Source organism: Aegilops tauschii, chromosome 7 (genome assembly GCF_002575655.3).
Source record: "Aegilops tauschii subsp. strangulata cultivar AL8/78 chromosome 7, Aet v6.0, whole genome shotgun sequence".
NCBI classification, from domain to species: domain Eukaryota; kingdom Viridiplantae; phylum Streptophyta; class Magnoliopsida; order Poales; family Poaceae; genus Aegilops; species Aegilops tauschii.
Genome location: NC_053041.3, coordinates 635,997,088 through 636,009,323, shown reverse-complemented (window position 1 = coordinate 636,009,323; position 12,236 = coordinate 635,997,088). Strand labels below are relative to the sequence as shown.

Sequence of the window (12,236 nt, the reverse complement as noted above, 5' to 3'; positions counted from 1 at the left end):
TACGCAAAACAAAAAAATTTCTTCCAACACAAGCGCCGCTCTTCCGCTCTTCTCCTCTTAAACCACCGCCGCTTCTCTCCTGTTCCAATCTAAATCCAGCGCCGCTCCTCTCCTCTTCCATTTCAAAACCACCGCCCGTCCTCTCCTGTTCCAATCCAAAACCAGCGTCGCTCCTTTCCCGTTCTAAACCAAAACCAGCGCTGCTCCTCTCCTCTTCCATTCAAAAACCACCGCCGGCGAGTGAAGGTGGTGTGGAGAAGTAGATCGATGGAGGAGTACAACTGATACGTGAGGATCGCAGACGGCGACCCTACGAAGCTAGCTAGGATGTTGGAGATACAGTCTTGGTTTGACAACAAGGACCAACTAGCGGCGACGGCGACATCCATGGCCAAATATCTGCAACAGAGCGAAAAGGTGGCGATACTCCCGGAGGGAGTCGCGCGGGAGTACATAGAGCTGCTCCTCTGGGCCATGGAGGAAATAGATTCACCGAATCCGATCGTGAGGGAGCGGTGGTGGGACTATCGATCCCAGATGGAGTATCCACCAGAGATTGAAGGATCGAGCATCTACAGGGTGTCGTTTGTGAGGCATGCCAGAGCGAGCCGGTGGAGTCTTCGTCGACCGAACCCAACTGCAAGAGGAGAAAAACAGTTGGCCCGACGACGCTTGCCCGCCATCCTCTCCCTCGCCGTTCACATCGTCTCACTGGGCGGCTGTCTGCCGCTGAGGAATAGGAGGGATTGCCCCCCCAGACCAATAGTTGGGCAGGTTGTGAATTGTCAGGAGGAGCTTAGGGTTGTTAGTATTTGCAGGTTCAGAATTTTGTTTTGTGTTGTGTATTTTGAGAGTACTTTCAGATATGAATGTCTTTTGAATTTCAGATTTGCAGTATTGAGCATATGAAGTATTTTATGAATTCTAGAGATCTATTTTTAGCACTTTAAAAAATGTAGTTTCATAGGAGTATAAAAGTGCAGACAATGTGATTCTCAGAGAAGAAACTGCAAGTTTCAGTTTCAGATAAGAAACTCCAAGTTCAGTTTCAGATAAGAAACTGCAACTTTCAGAGGCAGAGCATTTATATTAACACGGCCTTTTCAAACAGTGTTAACATCATGATGGAAGTTTTATTCATGGTCGAAACTGCAACTACCAGCCAGTTAACATCATGCTGATCAACATTCATGCATAGCACATCTTCATATGATGCACAGTCAAAAAGATAAGCTATTTTTAAGATGCCCACACAATGTCGAGTGTGCGAAAAACAGAGAAAACGAGGGATGAAGTTTTGGCAAGTGTTGGACATGGTGTGCGTAGATGACAATTGGGAACCACGTGTCAATAAAGGCAGAGGCAAAAAATTTGGAGATACTTTCTCTGCACAGGTGGAATCGAACCCGGGCGGAACAGCTGTCGGGTAGTGTCACTCGGCCACTAGGCTAGTTCAGTTGTTTCGTTACTAATAAGGCACTTGCTCAGGTGGTCGGATCTCCTCCTGCGCCTTTGTGCGCTTGCCGCGACGCCACTGTCTGCCGTTGTGAACATGCTGAACAAACGAGAGGAATCTGGAGAGGACTGTACATGGAGAGGCGGACAGTCGGGACCCACCAGGTCTATGGCCGTACGCAAGCAAGTGCCTCATCGAAAAAATACTTCCTCCTAATGCTATATTGACGTTGGGGCCCATGGGTTTTTCGACATAGTTACATTTTTTTAGGTGCTTCAACATAGTTACTATAGGAGATGAATTAACGAAGCCGGGGAGCTGGCAGGTATCATTTATTATCACTGGGCAGCAAGTATCAGCTGGGTTTTGGGCTGCCCCGTCTAGGCTTTCTTTTTTAACATGCGCAGCCCACGACCTCGGATGGGAGGTCCATAGGCCTGTTTGTATTTTCTTGAGGGTCGTCATGTATCAACCGGCCTATGGACCTCCCATCCGAGGTTTTATTTTTCCTGAAACATCTGCAGCCCAATTTATGTTTTTTTAAGAACACGTAGAGATCTATACTATTTTTCTATATAAGAATAGGAACACCTGGTCCAACTTATGTTTCCCTTCTAACTATATTATATATATATATATATTATTTTATATGTTATTATATATTATTGTTATTGTCATCATATATTTAACAGATACTTACATATGTAAGAAAACAATATCCCACATCTTATTAACTTATGAAAATAATTTCTTAACAATAAAATCCTGGATTTTTTTTGGCAACGAAAATCCTGGTGATTGTGTACAAAAGCTTGGTAAGATTTAAGGACCAATGTAATAATAAATCACTTATTATTTAAATATATATATATATAACAAAATGCTCAGCCCTGTTTATTTTTTCATAACATTGCTGCGCCCACCCCAACATTATAATTAGAATAAACCCAGCAAAATCGTGTATTTCGAGAAAGTGCAAATGGTCTGTAATTTTTTAGGAAAAACAGAAATGGGCTGCATGGACGCTACATTATTTGTTCACCCAGCCCAGCTAATAGACTGTAATTAAAAAAAGATCAAATGGACTGTAAATTCTACCCCGCAAAAAAAGACTATAAATTCTAGAAAAATGGGTTGAATATGTGCCACATTTTTGGAGGCTGACCAGGCCATCCCTCCACCCCTCCACACCTCCTGTTCTTCTCCACCGACTGCCGAACCACACCGCACCAGAACCAGTTAACCCTCGTACACCTCTCCGTCTGCGACTCTACTCCCGCGTCTTCCCATCTCCGGCTCGTTGCTGTCCGGGGCCTCGCCGTCGTCCACCACCTTGGATGCGCTCGGCGCGGAGTGGTCAACGTGGTCAATGAACGACACCATCAGAAGTACACTGTGCGTGGAGAGGCTGACAGCTGGGTCAACGGCCGCACGCAAGGAAATGCCTCCTTATTACGCGCAAAATAATGATTCCTCCACCTGACAGCTGGGACACACCGGAAGGGCCTCTGTGTTTTGCGAAAAACGTTCCCACCGCTGACAGGTCAGACCCACCAGCTATATCTTCGCACGCAAGGAAGTGACTCCTTATTACGCACAAAAAAATGAATACCCCTGCTAGCTGGGACCCACAATAGTGGGAGGCTGACTTGTGGGCCAACAAAGTTGATGGGGACGGAGGGCTTTGTCAACTTAGTCAATATGAACGATTCTAGCTCCAGTGACCGTACGATGTCCATCCAACGGCCGTAGTGCTTCTTCAACCTCTGGTCTTCTTGCTCCAGCCGCCCAAAGCAGCGCCGGTCGTGCCTCGTGCTCCTGCCTCCCGTGGCCGGCTGCGATGTTGCAGAGGCCTTACCGCCCCCTACTACTCCCACCACTGGCCAGGCCATCCCTCTACTCACCCACACCCCCTGTTATTCTGCGGCGACGGCAGCCTCACACCGCAACGAACCTGTGAACCCTCATACTCCTCTACGCGTGGGCATCCACTGCCGCGTCTTCCCCAGCTCCGTGTCGTCCCCTTCCTAGGCCTCGCCGTCGTCCACCGCCCTGATGCTCTCGGCGCGGCGTGGTCAACGTGGTCAAGGAACGGCTTCCATCGGACATGGACAGTACATGGAGAGGCTGACAGCTGGGTCCACGGCCGCAGCAAGGAAGTGCCTCCTTATTACGCGGAAAATAATGATACCTCCACCTGACAGCAGGGACCCACTGGACGGGCAACCATATTTCGCGAAAAAACGTTTCCCCCCTGACTGTTGGGACCTACCAGCGACATCTTCGCACGCAAGGAAGTGCGTCCGGGCATAAAAAAACGATTCGCCCCCCTAACTGCTGGGACCCACCAGCTACATCTTCGCATGCAAGGAAGTGCCTGACAGTCGGGACCCACCTGGTCGAAGCGTACGTAGCGTTAGCATTCTGGTCGCGAACGTGTACGTACATACTGGTCGATGTAGAGGCGCGCACGTGTCTTAGTAGAGGCGCGCACGTAGCATGTACACGTACGTACAGTAGCCAGGGTGCAAGAAAGTAAATAAGGCCATGTACGTACATATGGGCGGGGTCTCGGACGCCTACTCGCGCGTACGTACGGCCAGGGCTCGTGTACATGTCTGGGTCGGAACGGAGAAACTACGCCGTCGTCGTGTTCATGGGGAGGCAACGGAATGCGTCGTGTTCATCGGGAGGCAATGGAACGCGTGGGAGCCAACCGGCTTGGACGGAACAAGCCGATGAAAACGAGGCCTGGCGTACCGTAGAATGGAGGAAACGGCCTTGTGTTCGACCGGCCACGTTCGAAACGGGATCCTGTTCATCGAGAGTGGTCTGGCATACCGCAAAACGGAGGAAAAGGACCTCCTACGGTCGAAACGGGGGTCTTGTTGATCGGGAGGGGTGTGGCGTACCGCAAAACGGAGGAAACAGACTTGTGTTGGAGCGCTAGGGTCGAAACAGGGGTCCTATTCATCGGGAGGCGTGTGGCGTACCGCAAAACGGGACTCCACGGGATACTGTTCATCTCCACCGTCGACACCCTCCAGCCTCCACGGGCTACTGTTCATCCACCATCGACCTCCTCCAGTCTCCACCTGCGACTGTTCATCCACGGGCTCCTGTTCATCCAGCCTCCGCCGCGCGCTACTCCACAGGATACTATTCAACCAGCCCTCTCCACGTGCTAATGTTCAACCACCCCTCCATGGGCTACTGTTCATCCAGCCCTCCACCGTCTATTGTTCATCCAGCCCTCCACGGGGTGGTCCTATTCATCCAGCCCTCCACGGGGTCCTATTCATCCAGCCCCAACCAGCTCGATCGATCGGGGTCCTGTTCATCCAGAGGTAACACCACGGGATCCTGTTCATCTCCCCCACCGGGAACTGTTCATCCAAACCCCCCCATCAACGCTCACTAATCATCTAGAGGCAGCATCGATCGGCTTCAGTTAGCAGCAGTAGCGAAGGAATCTTTCGATCGGGTTCAGTTGACAGCCATCGATCGATCGCTCGGGTTCAGTAACGCGTAGCCTGCAGTGCAATCGTCCGGGTTCAGTTAGAGCACACCGCCTCGCTCGGGTTCAGTTAGAACCCAACGTCTCGCACCCACGCGCGTGCATTGATACGTCTCCAACGTATCTATAATTTTTGATTGTTCCATGCTATATTATATTTTGTTTTGGACATTATTGTCTTTATTATACACTTTTATATTTTTTTGGGACTAACCTATTAACAGGAGGAACAGCCCAGAATTGCTGTTTTTTGCCTATTTCAGAGTTTCGCAGAAAAAGAATATCAAACGGAGTCCAAACGGAGTGAAACCTTTGATAACGTGATTTTCGGAACGAACGTGATCCAGAGGACTTGGACCCTACGTCAAGACATCAACCAGGAGGTCGTGGTCTCAAGACTAGTTGTACCTCGCAATGCGGTGTTTTGATATCATTCTCCTTGTTGAAATATTTGCTTGGAGATTGCTTCAAGTCACTCCTTAAGTTAGAAACCCTTGGTCCGGCTTTTCTGGTTAGATCCAGCGATGACGATGCCTACATGTCATTCCACTTTGGAGGCTTGCTTTATAGGAACTTTTAATCACAGTCTAGATGTTGTCAAGGGTAATCTTAGATGTTGTTTCTCATTGATGTGTGCCTTTGATAGATCTAACATGATTTTTTTAGGGTCATGCATTTTTCCTTTGTGGTTGTGTGAATCCTTGATGTCTCGACTTGTTTTTGAAATGTGTTGTTGCAGCGGACGGGTATAATGATCTCCATTTGACTGACTGTTTTTAACATGTGTGCACCACCGAAGGCACAACAAACAACCGAGACTTTTTATTCCTTGAAGAAAACAGATGAATCGATATAAATCAACAAACATAGGACCATGTCATTGTAACCAACACCCCTGATAAGCTACAACCAGCCGCAAGATGAGACATAACAACACACAAAACCCTAACCAAATTTGATGCCTTCCATGCTTGCGCTCAATACACAACATACCAAGTGAAACACTCGCCGCCGAGAAAAAGAATCAAGCTGTGCAGTAGACTTTGGTCATTCTCATTTTGGAGTAGATGGTGTCTTAACAACAGCCACCAGCCATTTTGCTTGCAGCTTTGCCAATAACACCCCATTCATGGCAATTGATCTCGTACCTTATCTCCCATCAAACAGGCCATATATGGTGTGACCCAAATGATGCCTGGGAGATGGCCCCGTTAGGCCCTAGAGGGACATGCATGGCGTCCTCCAATGAAGTAGAGCCATCGAACCCTGAGCACCACCCATGTGTTGGGACATATGGTACTCTACCCTAGCGAAAAAATAATTTTTTTCTTTCGAACCTGCATCACACCTAGTGAGACCCTGCACCTCCGTAAGCTCAAAGAAACCGCCTACATGGCCGTCTCCGGATGTGTGAATAGGCTTAGAATAAGTGTATGGGCTTGCTGGGCGAAACTAGCCCGCTGATGTGCAAGACAAGATAGTAGTGGTGCTTAAAAAAAAAAGTTGATAGTGCTGTCTCCAAAATCGGCACCAAGGTTCTGCAGCTGCGATTTGGAGAGATGCGTCAGGAAGACACTTTGGAGCTTCTCCGATTGTGGTTGAACAGGATAGTATACAGGTGCTCTTCCCAACAAGTTATTATTTCTTTTTTGACTAAGCACAGCAACACGATGCCTTCATTTGTATGAAGGAAGGAGATGGTTTTTATTACAAAGTTGCATGGGCGTAGCTAGCAAAGAGAGCCCATGCAGACAAGCAAAGTGAGGAAACTGTCTTGCTTATCCATGGTTGCCCGTAGCAATTTTGTATGCATTGCATGTGTGTCTCAGTTGGACCTGATTGAGGAAAAACAGAGAAAAAATCATCATCTGCACATTTTTTCACTACTAGGAAAAGGCTTATAGGTGGGGCGGGCGTGGACTTGCACCCGCCATAGCTATTTTGGAAAATTTATAATGGCGGGTGCTATAAACTGCTCGCTACTGGCTATCCACATAACAGTGGCCGGCGTAACTGCGTAATTAGGGAGCCACATCTCCAACACTCTTGCTAATTTCTCCAAAGGCGAAAAGCAAGTATGGCAGGCACGTACAACAGGCTCGCCACTAGTGCCATGCTAGTCAGTGGCCGGCAGTTTCTAGCGACCGTCACGGCTATTTGCGTGACCCACCCTCATCGGTTTCAAATTTTTGTAGGATTTTGCAGTGTCGAGTCCTATTACACGCCCGCCACAGCTGTATTGGTCACCCTGCCACCTACCAATCAAATATAGTTGTGGCGGGTGTTATCTGCCAATCGTCACTCTTTTGCATGACTTTATCCATCCGACCGCAGCAAGTCACACCTTATCCATACAGACATAAATCTTTCTGCCTTTGTCTTTCTCGTTCGCTTCGCCGTCATCGCAAACATCATGGCGTCCTACTCTGACTCAACCGGCGAGGTCGTGGTCTGTTGCCTCAAACGGCGCCGCGGACCTAATCTTCCCCGTCGCCCACGCCATCCATCGCCGCCTCGAAGTCCTCAGTCTTGCCTTCCAAGGGCACCTCCAACTACTTCCCAATCACAATGTTCCGCACCTTCCTCCCCCTCCAATGTCATCGGCGTCCCCATCAAACTCGCCATCCGCATCCGCCATCGTCCTCATCCTGCCCGCCATCTCCATCCACCCGGGTAACCTCACCTCCCCTCTCTCTGTTAATGGAGATTATAGTTGTTCTCATTTATTGTAATTGTACATTAGCAGCATTACGTTAGTGTAGTTAGAATCTGTTATAGGATGTAATGTAATTGTCTCTTGTTATATGATGTACCATTGAATCATTGTAATAGGACCTCTTAAATTTGAATGCTTGTGCTAGAGGACTATGTACTGCCTATATGAATCAACATATAGTACCATATATTATTCATGATGCAAATATTCATAATGAGTGTCATTGTTTTCGCAAAACATTGATCAAGTTCCGTTTCGCTTAATTACTGGCACTCAATTTGTCCAATTTCTAGCAAAGGTCATGCCAATTTTTTCCGCAATATTTTAACTTTTTATGGGCGAGCTACTTAACTATATTTTCCGTCAGGTGGATAATACTCACTCTTAATCCACAAACTGAGATGAGAGTTGTTCTAAGAGAAGGACACCGACTGTTGTCGTAGGGGGTCATCTTTCTTCTTCTCTTCCTCTTAGACTTTGGTAAAGCAGGAGAAGAAGATGGAGGACGACCATCACCGACAGTCAAAAATACAATGAGTGAGTGAGTGTACACCATATATAAAACCACTTGAGAGATGACCCGACTGTTGTCTTAGGCGGACGTTCTTCTCCCTCACCCTCCTCTAAGACCTTGGTAAAGCAGGAGGAGAGGGGGAAGAATGACCATCACCGACAGTCAAAACTACAGAGAGTAAGTGAGTGTACACTATATACACGACCACTTACGAGATGAACGAATTTAAGAGCGAGAAATTTTTCACCCAAAGGACAAATGTGGGTTGTTGTCATAATAGTTCTATCTTTTATATTGACTAGCAAAAATGTCCGTGCGTTCCAATGGGAGAAAAGAAAATTATATGCTCAAATCCCGTAACAGAATAAGCATGCCTCAAGAACCCCACCGACACCATACACGTACCTTCTGCACGAGTGTTTTGTGCACACGTCTCCACCCACACATGTTCCTCCTTCATCTGCACTTTGTGCACGCCCCAAGGCAACTGCGACTTCGTCCTTGTCAACCGCGGGGACCGGTCTCGCTGGACTCAACCGGGGTGGCGTAAACTACAGTAGCTAGACGTGAACGCCCATGCGTCGGCATGTCTTCACGCCGGCAGAAGACAACATTGACATGGTTAAGTTCCCTCGTCCTCTTCTTTGATGCCATATCCATCGGGGCGAGCTCGCCCTCTTCCTAGTGATGTTGTGCGCTGGGTTTAAACTGGGCATTACTCCAGACGACCATGTTTAGGTAGCTCAATCTTGAACTTTCTAGCTCGAGTCAATAGTAGGCCCGAGCTGAAGAAAAAAAAGTCTAGTTTAGCTGGGAATTTTTTCTGTTCACCAAGCAACATTAAGAACACATGATAGTTCCATCAAAACAAAAGAACATACACACGTCAAAATATATATTTGCAAGCACACGCCCGGTCAAATGAATCAGATTAACATATTTCTCAAGGTGATGTGAGTTCTTTATTTCTCAGATAAAGGGTTACATGTTTTTGATTCTTAACTTCATTGTTGATCTTACATGTAAATAAATCTTTCATGTTTTTAGAGAGAGAGAGAGAGAGGGAGAGAGAAAGAGAGAGAGAGAAAACCTTTATCTATATATCTGTTCAGTTTACGCGAACTCAAAGGCAGAAACTAAAAGTCTAGTTTAGCTGGGAATTTTTTCTGTTCACCAAGCAACGTTAAGAAGACATGGTATTTCCATCAAAACAAAAGAACATACACACATCAAAAATAATATTTGCATGCACATGCCAGGTTAGAAGAATCAGATTAACATATGGAAGCATTACCTGAACTCTTTCCTCTACCTTGTTTGTACATCAAATCCTCATCACCATCCGAATCATCTTTGTTGTCTGAACTTCTCACAGTGTCAGGATCAATAAGAGAACCACATAGCTTGCACAATGGGATAAAATCTAAAAGCGGATTTGTGTTCATCTGCCCACGGGATATTGGAATGACCACACCATCATCATCGTAAGCCAAGAAATCTCCATGGGAATCTTCCAGCGAGTCACTACCAGTGTCACTGTCACCAATATCCTCGTGCACATCACTGACAAAATACTTAAGGAAAAGAAACCACACTGACATCACTTTTGAACTATCAGGATTGATCACTTCCAGATTTCTGCCAAGATGGCAGCACACACATGGGCGTTCCGAGCAGCCATAACAACGCGATGATGCCGGGCTAAGCTGTTGGCACATATCCCGACCTCGACTGCGAAACTCACCGAACGCTTTCCGGCGAGATACATACGTACGAGCCGGTACTTCCTCAATCAGTTTGTAGCACCCGCCACTGCAAATTTTCCAAAATATCTATGGCGGGTGCAAGTCCACGCCTGCCCCACCTATAAGCCTTTTCCTAGAAGTGAAAAGATGTGCAGATGATGATTTTTTCTCTGTTTTTCCTCAATAACGTCCAACTGAGACACACATGCAATGCATGCAAAATCGCTACAGGCAACCAAACATGTCCTATGTGAATGTAAAATCGACCACGTTCCTAAAACAAAAATAATTAATAGACCATGTTCGCATGCAAAATCGTTAAATAAAGCTGGAGCACGTTCACATTAAAAAAATGGTAAACCAAAGCGACCAAGTTCAGATAAAAAAAAAGAGGTGACGCGAATATCAATACTTGCTATTTGACGCGAATGAAACATAAAGAAAGTATTAAATATCGCTGCGGATAAGCACTGCACCAAAATTCTTACTGTTTCCTTCCCAAAATGCGAATATCAACACTTGCTATTTTTGTCCCAATCGGCTAGCTTATAAGCAGCCTTTTGGCTGGATTGACAAACCATCCCCTCGATCACATCACATACAATCCATCAGTCTGAGAAGCAACATCTGCGGCGGACGTGTAGTGGATATTGCAATTTGCAATACACCTGACTATGGCGCTGCTGCAAACCAAAACGAAGTCATCAAGGTATAATAATATACTACTGCAACTCATTCTATTGTCTTCTTATTTTATGATAGGCAACGTGCTCATGCATTCTTATTTTGCCATCTTCTGGACGAATTTGAGGTGTTTTGCTTGTGAATTTTTCTCTGTACCATGTCTTGAGAAATTTGTCTGATCCAATTTAGTCCCAGCTTTTTTTTAAAGTTCATGCATTTGAAGATTGGAGTTTCAAGGAGTATATTGCGTGACGGCAAAGACGAGCACTTTAACTCTTCTTGCAAAACAAAAAAAAGATGGGCACTCAGATTCATTTTCAGAATATAGATCTAGGATTTTTTTTCTGAGCAAGTTCAGTTTTTATTTTCAGAAGAACTCTTCATCTATTGAACCGGAGTAATTTGTGTTGAGTTATTTATAGTTCTACTCGTTGGGCGTTGGCATGTAGTAATAGTAAAAAAAGATGTGTTTTATTTGTTCATGATATCTCCTACCGCTCACATGGTCTATGACTGCAGGGCGCTTCCTAAGGAGACCAATGCCAATGATATGCTCGCTTCGCCAGGCACATTGGAGCTACTGCAGCCGCAGACTATTTCTATCTTTGATTATACTCTGCTGCCTCCGCTAGCTCCACAGGAGGAGGATCACTCTGCTGCCATTCTGGTGGATCAGCCTGCTGCTATTACTCATCGCTTTGATCAACTTGCTGGCTTCAAGGTAACCGTGAGGGTCGCCAATGAACCAGGCGTCATTGAGGAATGGGTCAAGAGTGTGTCGAACTCCCTCCAAACGGTGGAAATGAAGATTGTTGGTCTAGACTGCGAGTTCACCGACTAAGTCCATGGGGTGAAGCAGAAGGACCTGCCCCTGGAAATGCAGCGCCGCGCCGCCGTACTTCAACTGTGTGTTGCAGATGATTGCTTGGTGTACCACATAATGCACTCGCCTCGCATACCAGACGAGCTCAAAATATTTCTTGCTCGTGAGGATATCTTCTTCTGTGGAGCGGCAATTGGCCAGGACGTAAAAATGCTTGAGCCATACGGCCTCCATATTAAAATGCCCATTGACCTACAAGAGCGCATTGATATACCAATTACAACTTGCAGTAAACCAATACCTTCGCTATTTGACCTAGCAAATTTTGTGTTGGGAACGAATCTGGAGAAGGGCAAGGAGTGCAAGCAACTGAAGAGTTCCGGATGGGAGATTACTCCATTGAACTTCCAACAAATCAGATATGCTGCGTTCGATGCCCTTATAAGTTTTGAGATAGCTAAAGGGGCTACAAGCCTTGGCTATATGCTCCTTGATGAATAAGCTTAGGATGATTAAATAAAACTATGGACATATGAGTTATTTTATATGTCTATGTCTTAAGTTTTTTTTGCAGATGTGTGCCTTTTGTAATAACTTTCAGAGTAGCCCGAGCACATGCGCGTGCAGCATCAAAATTTTCTATTGTTTTCTTTTATAAGTTGTTAAATAAACATGAGTTGAATTATGAAAGTCATATTATTATTTCTATTGTTTTGTCCTCGGTAAGAACTCAAACAAATCCTAGAGAAACTGAAATTTTAGATCCGTAACTTTTTGCATG

At 46.0% G+C, this 12,236-nt stretch overlaps 1 protein-coding gene across 1 annotated transcript; it reads left to right on the top strand.

The window, feature by feature from the left end:
• Positions 1–11,509: 11,509 nt before the first annotated feature.
• On the top strand, positions 11,510–11,956 carry LOC141027567 (3'-5' exonuclease-like). The gene has a single exon (XM_073504651.1). The coding sequence runs from the start codon at positions 11,510–11,512 to the stop codon at positions 11,954–11,956; it is 447 nt and encodes a 148-aa protein (XP_073360752.1).
• The last annotated feature ends 280 nt before the right edge of the window (positions 11,957–12,236 follow it).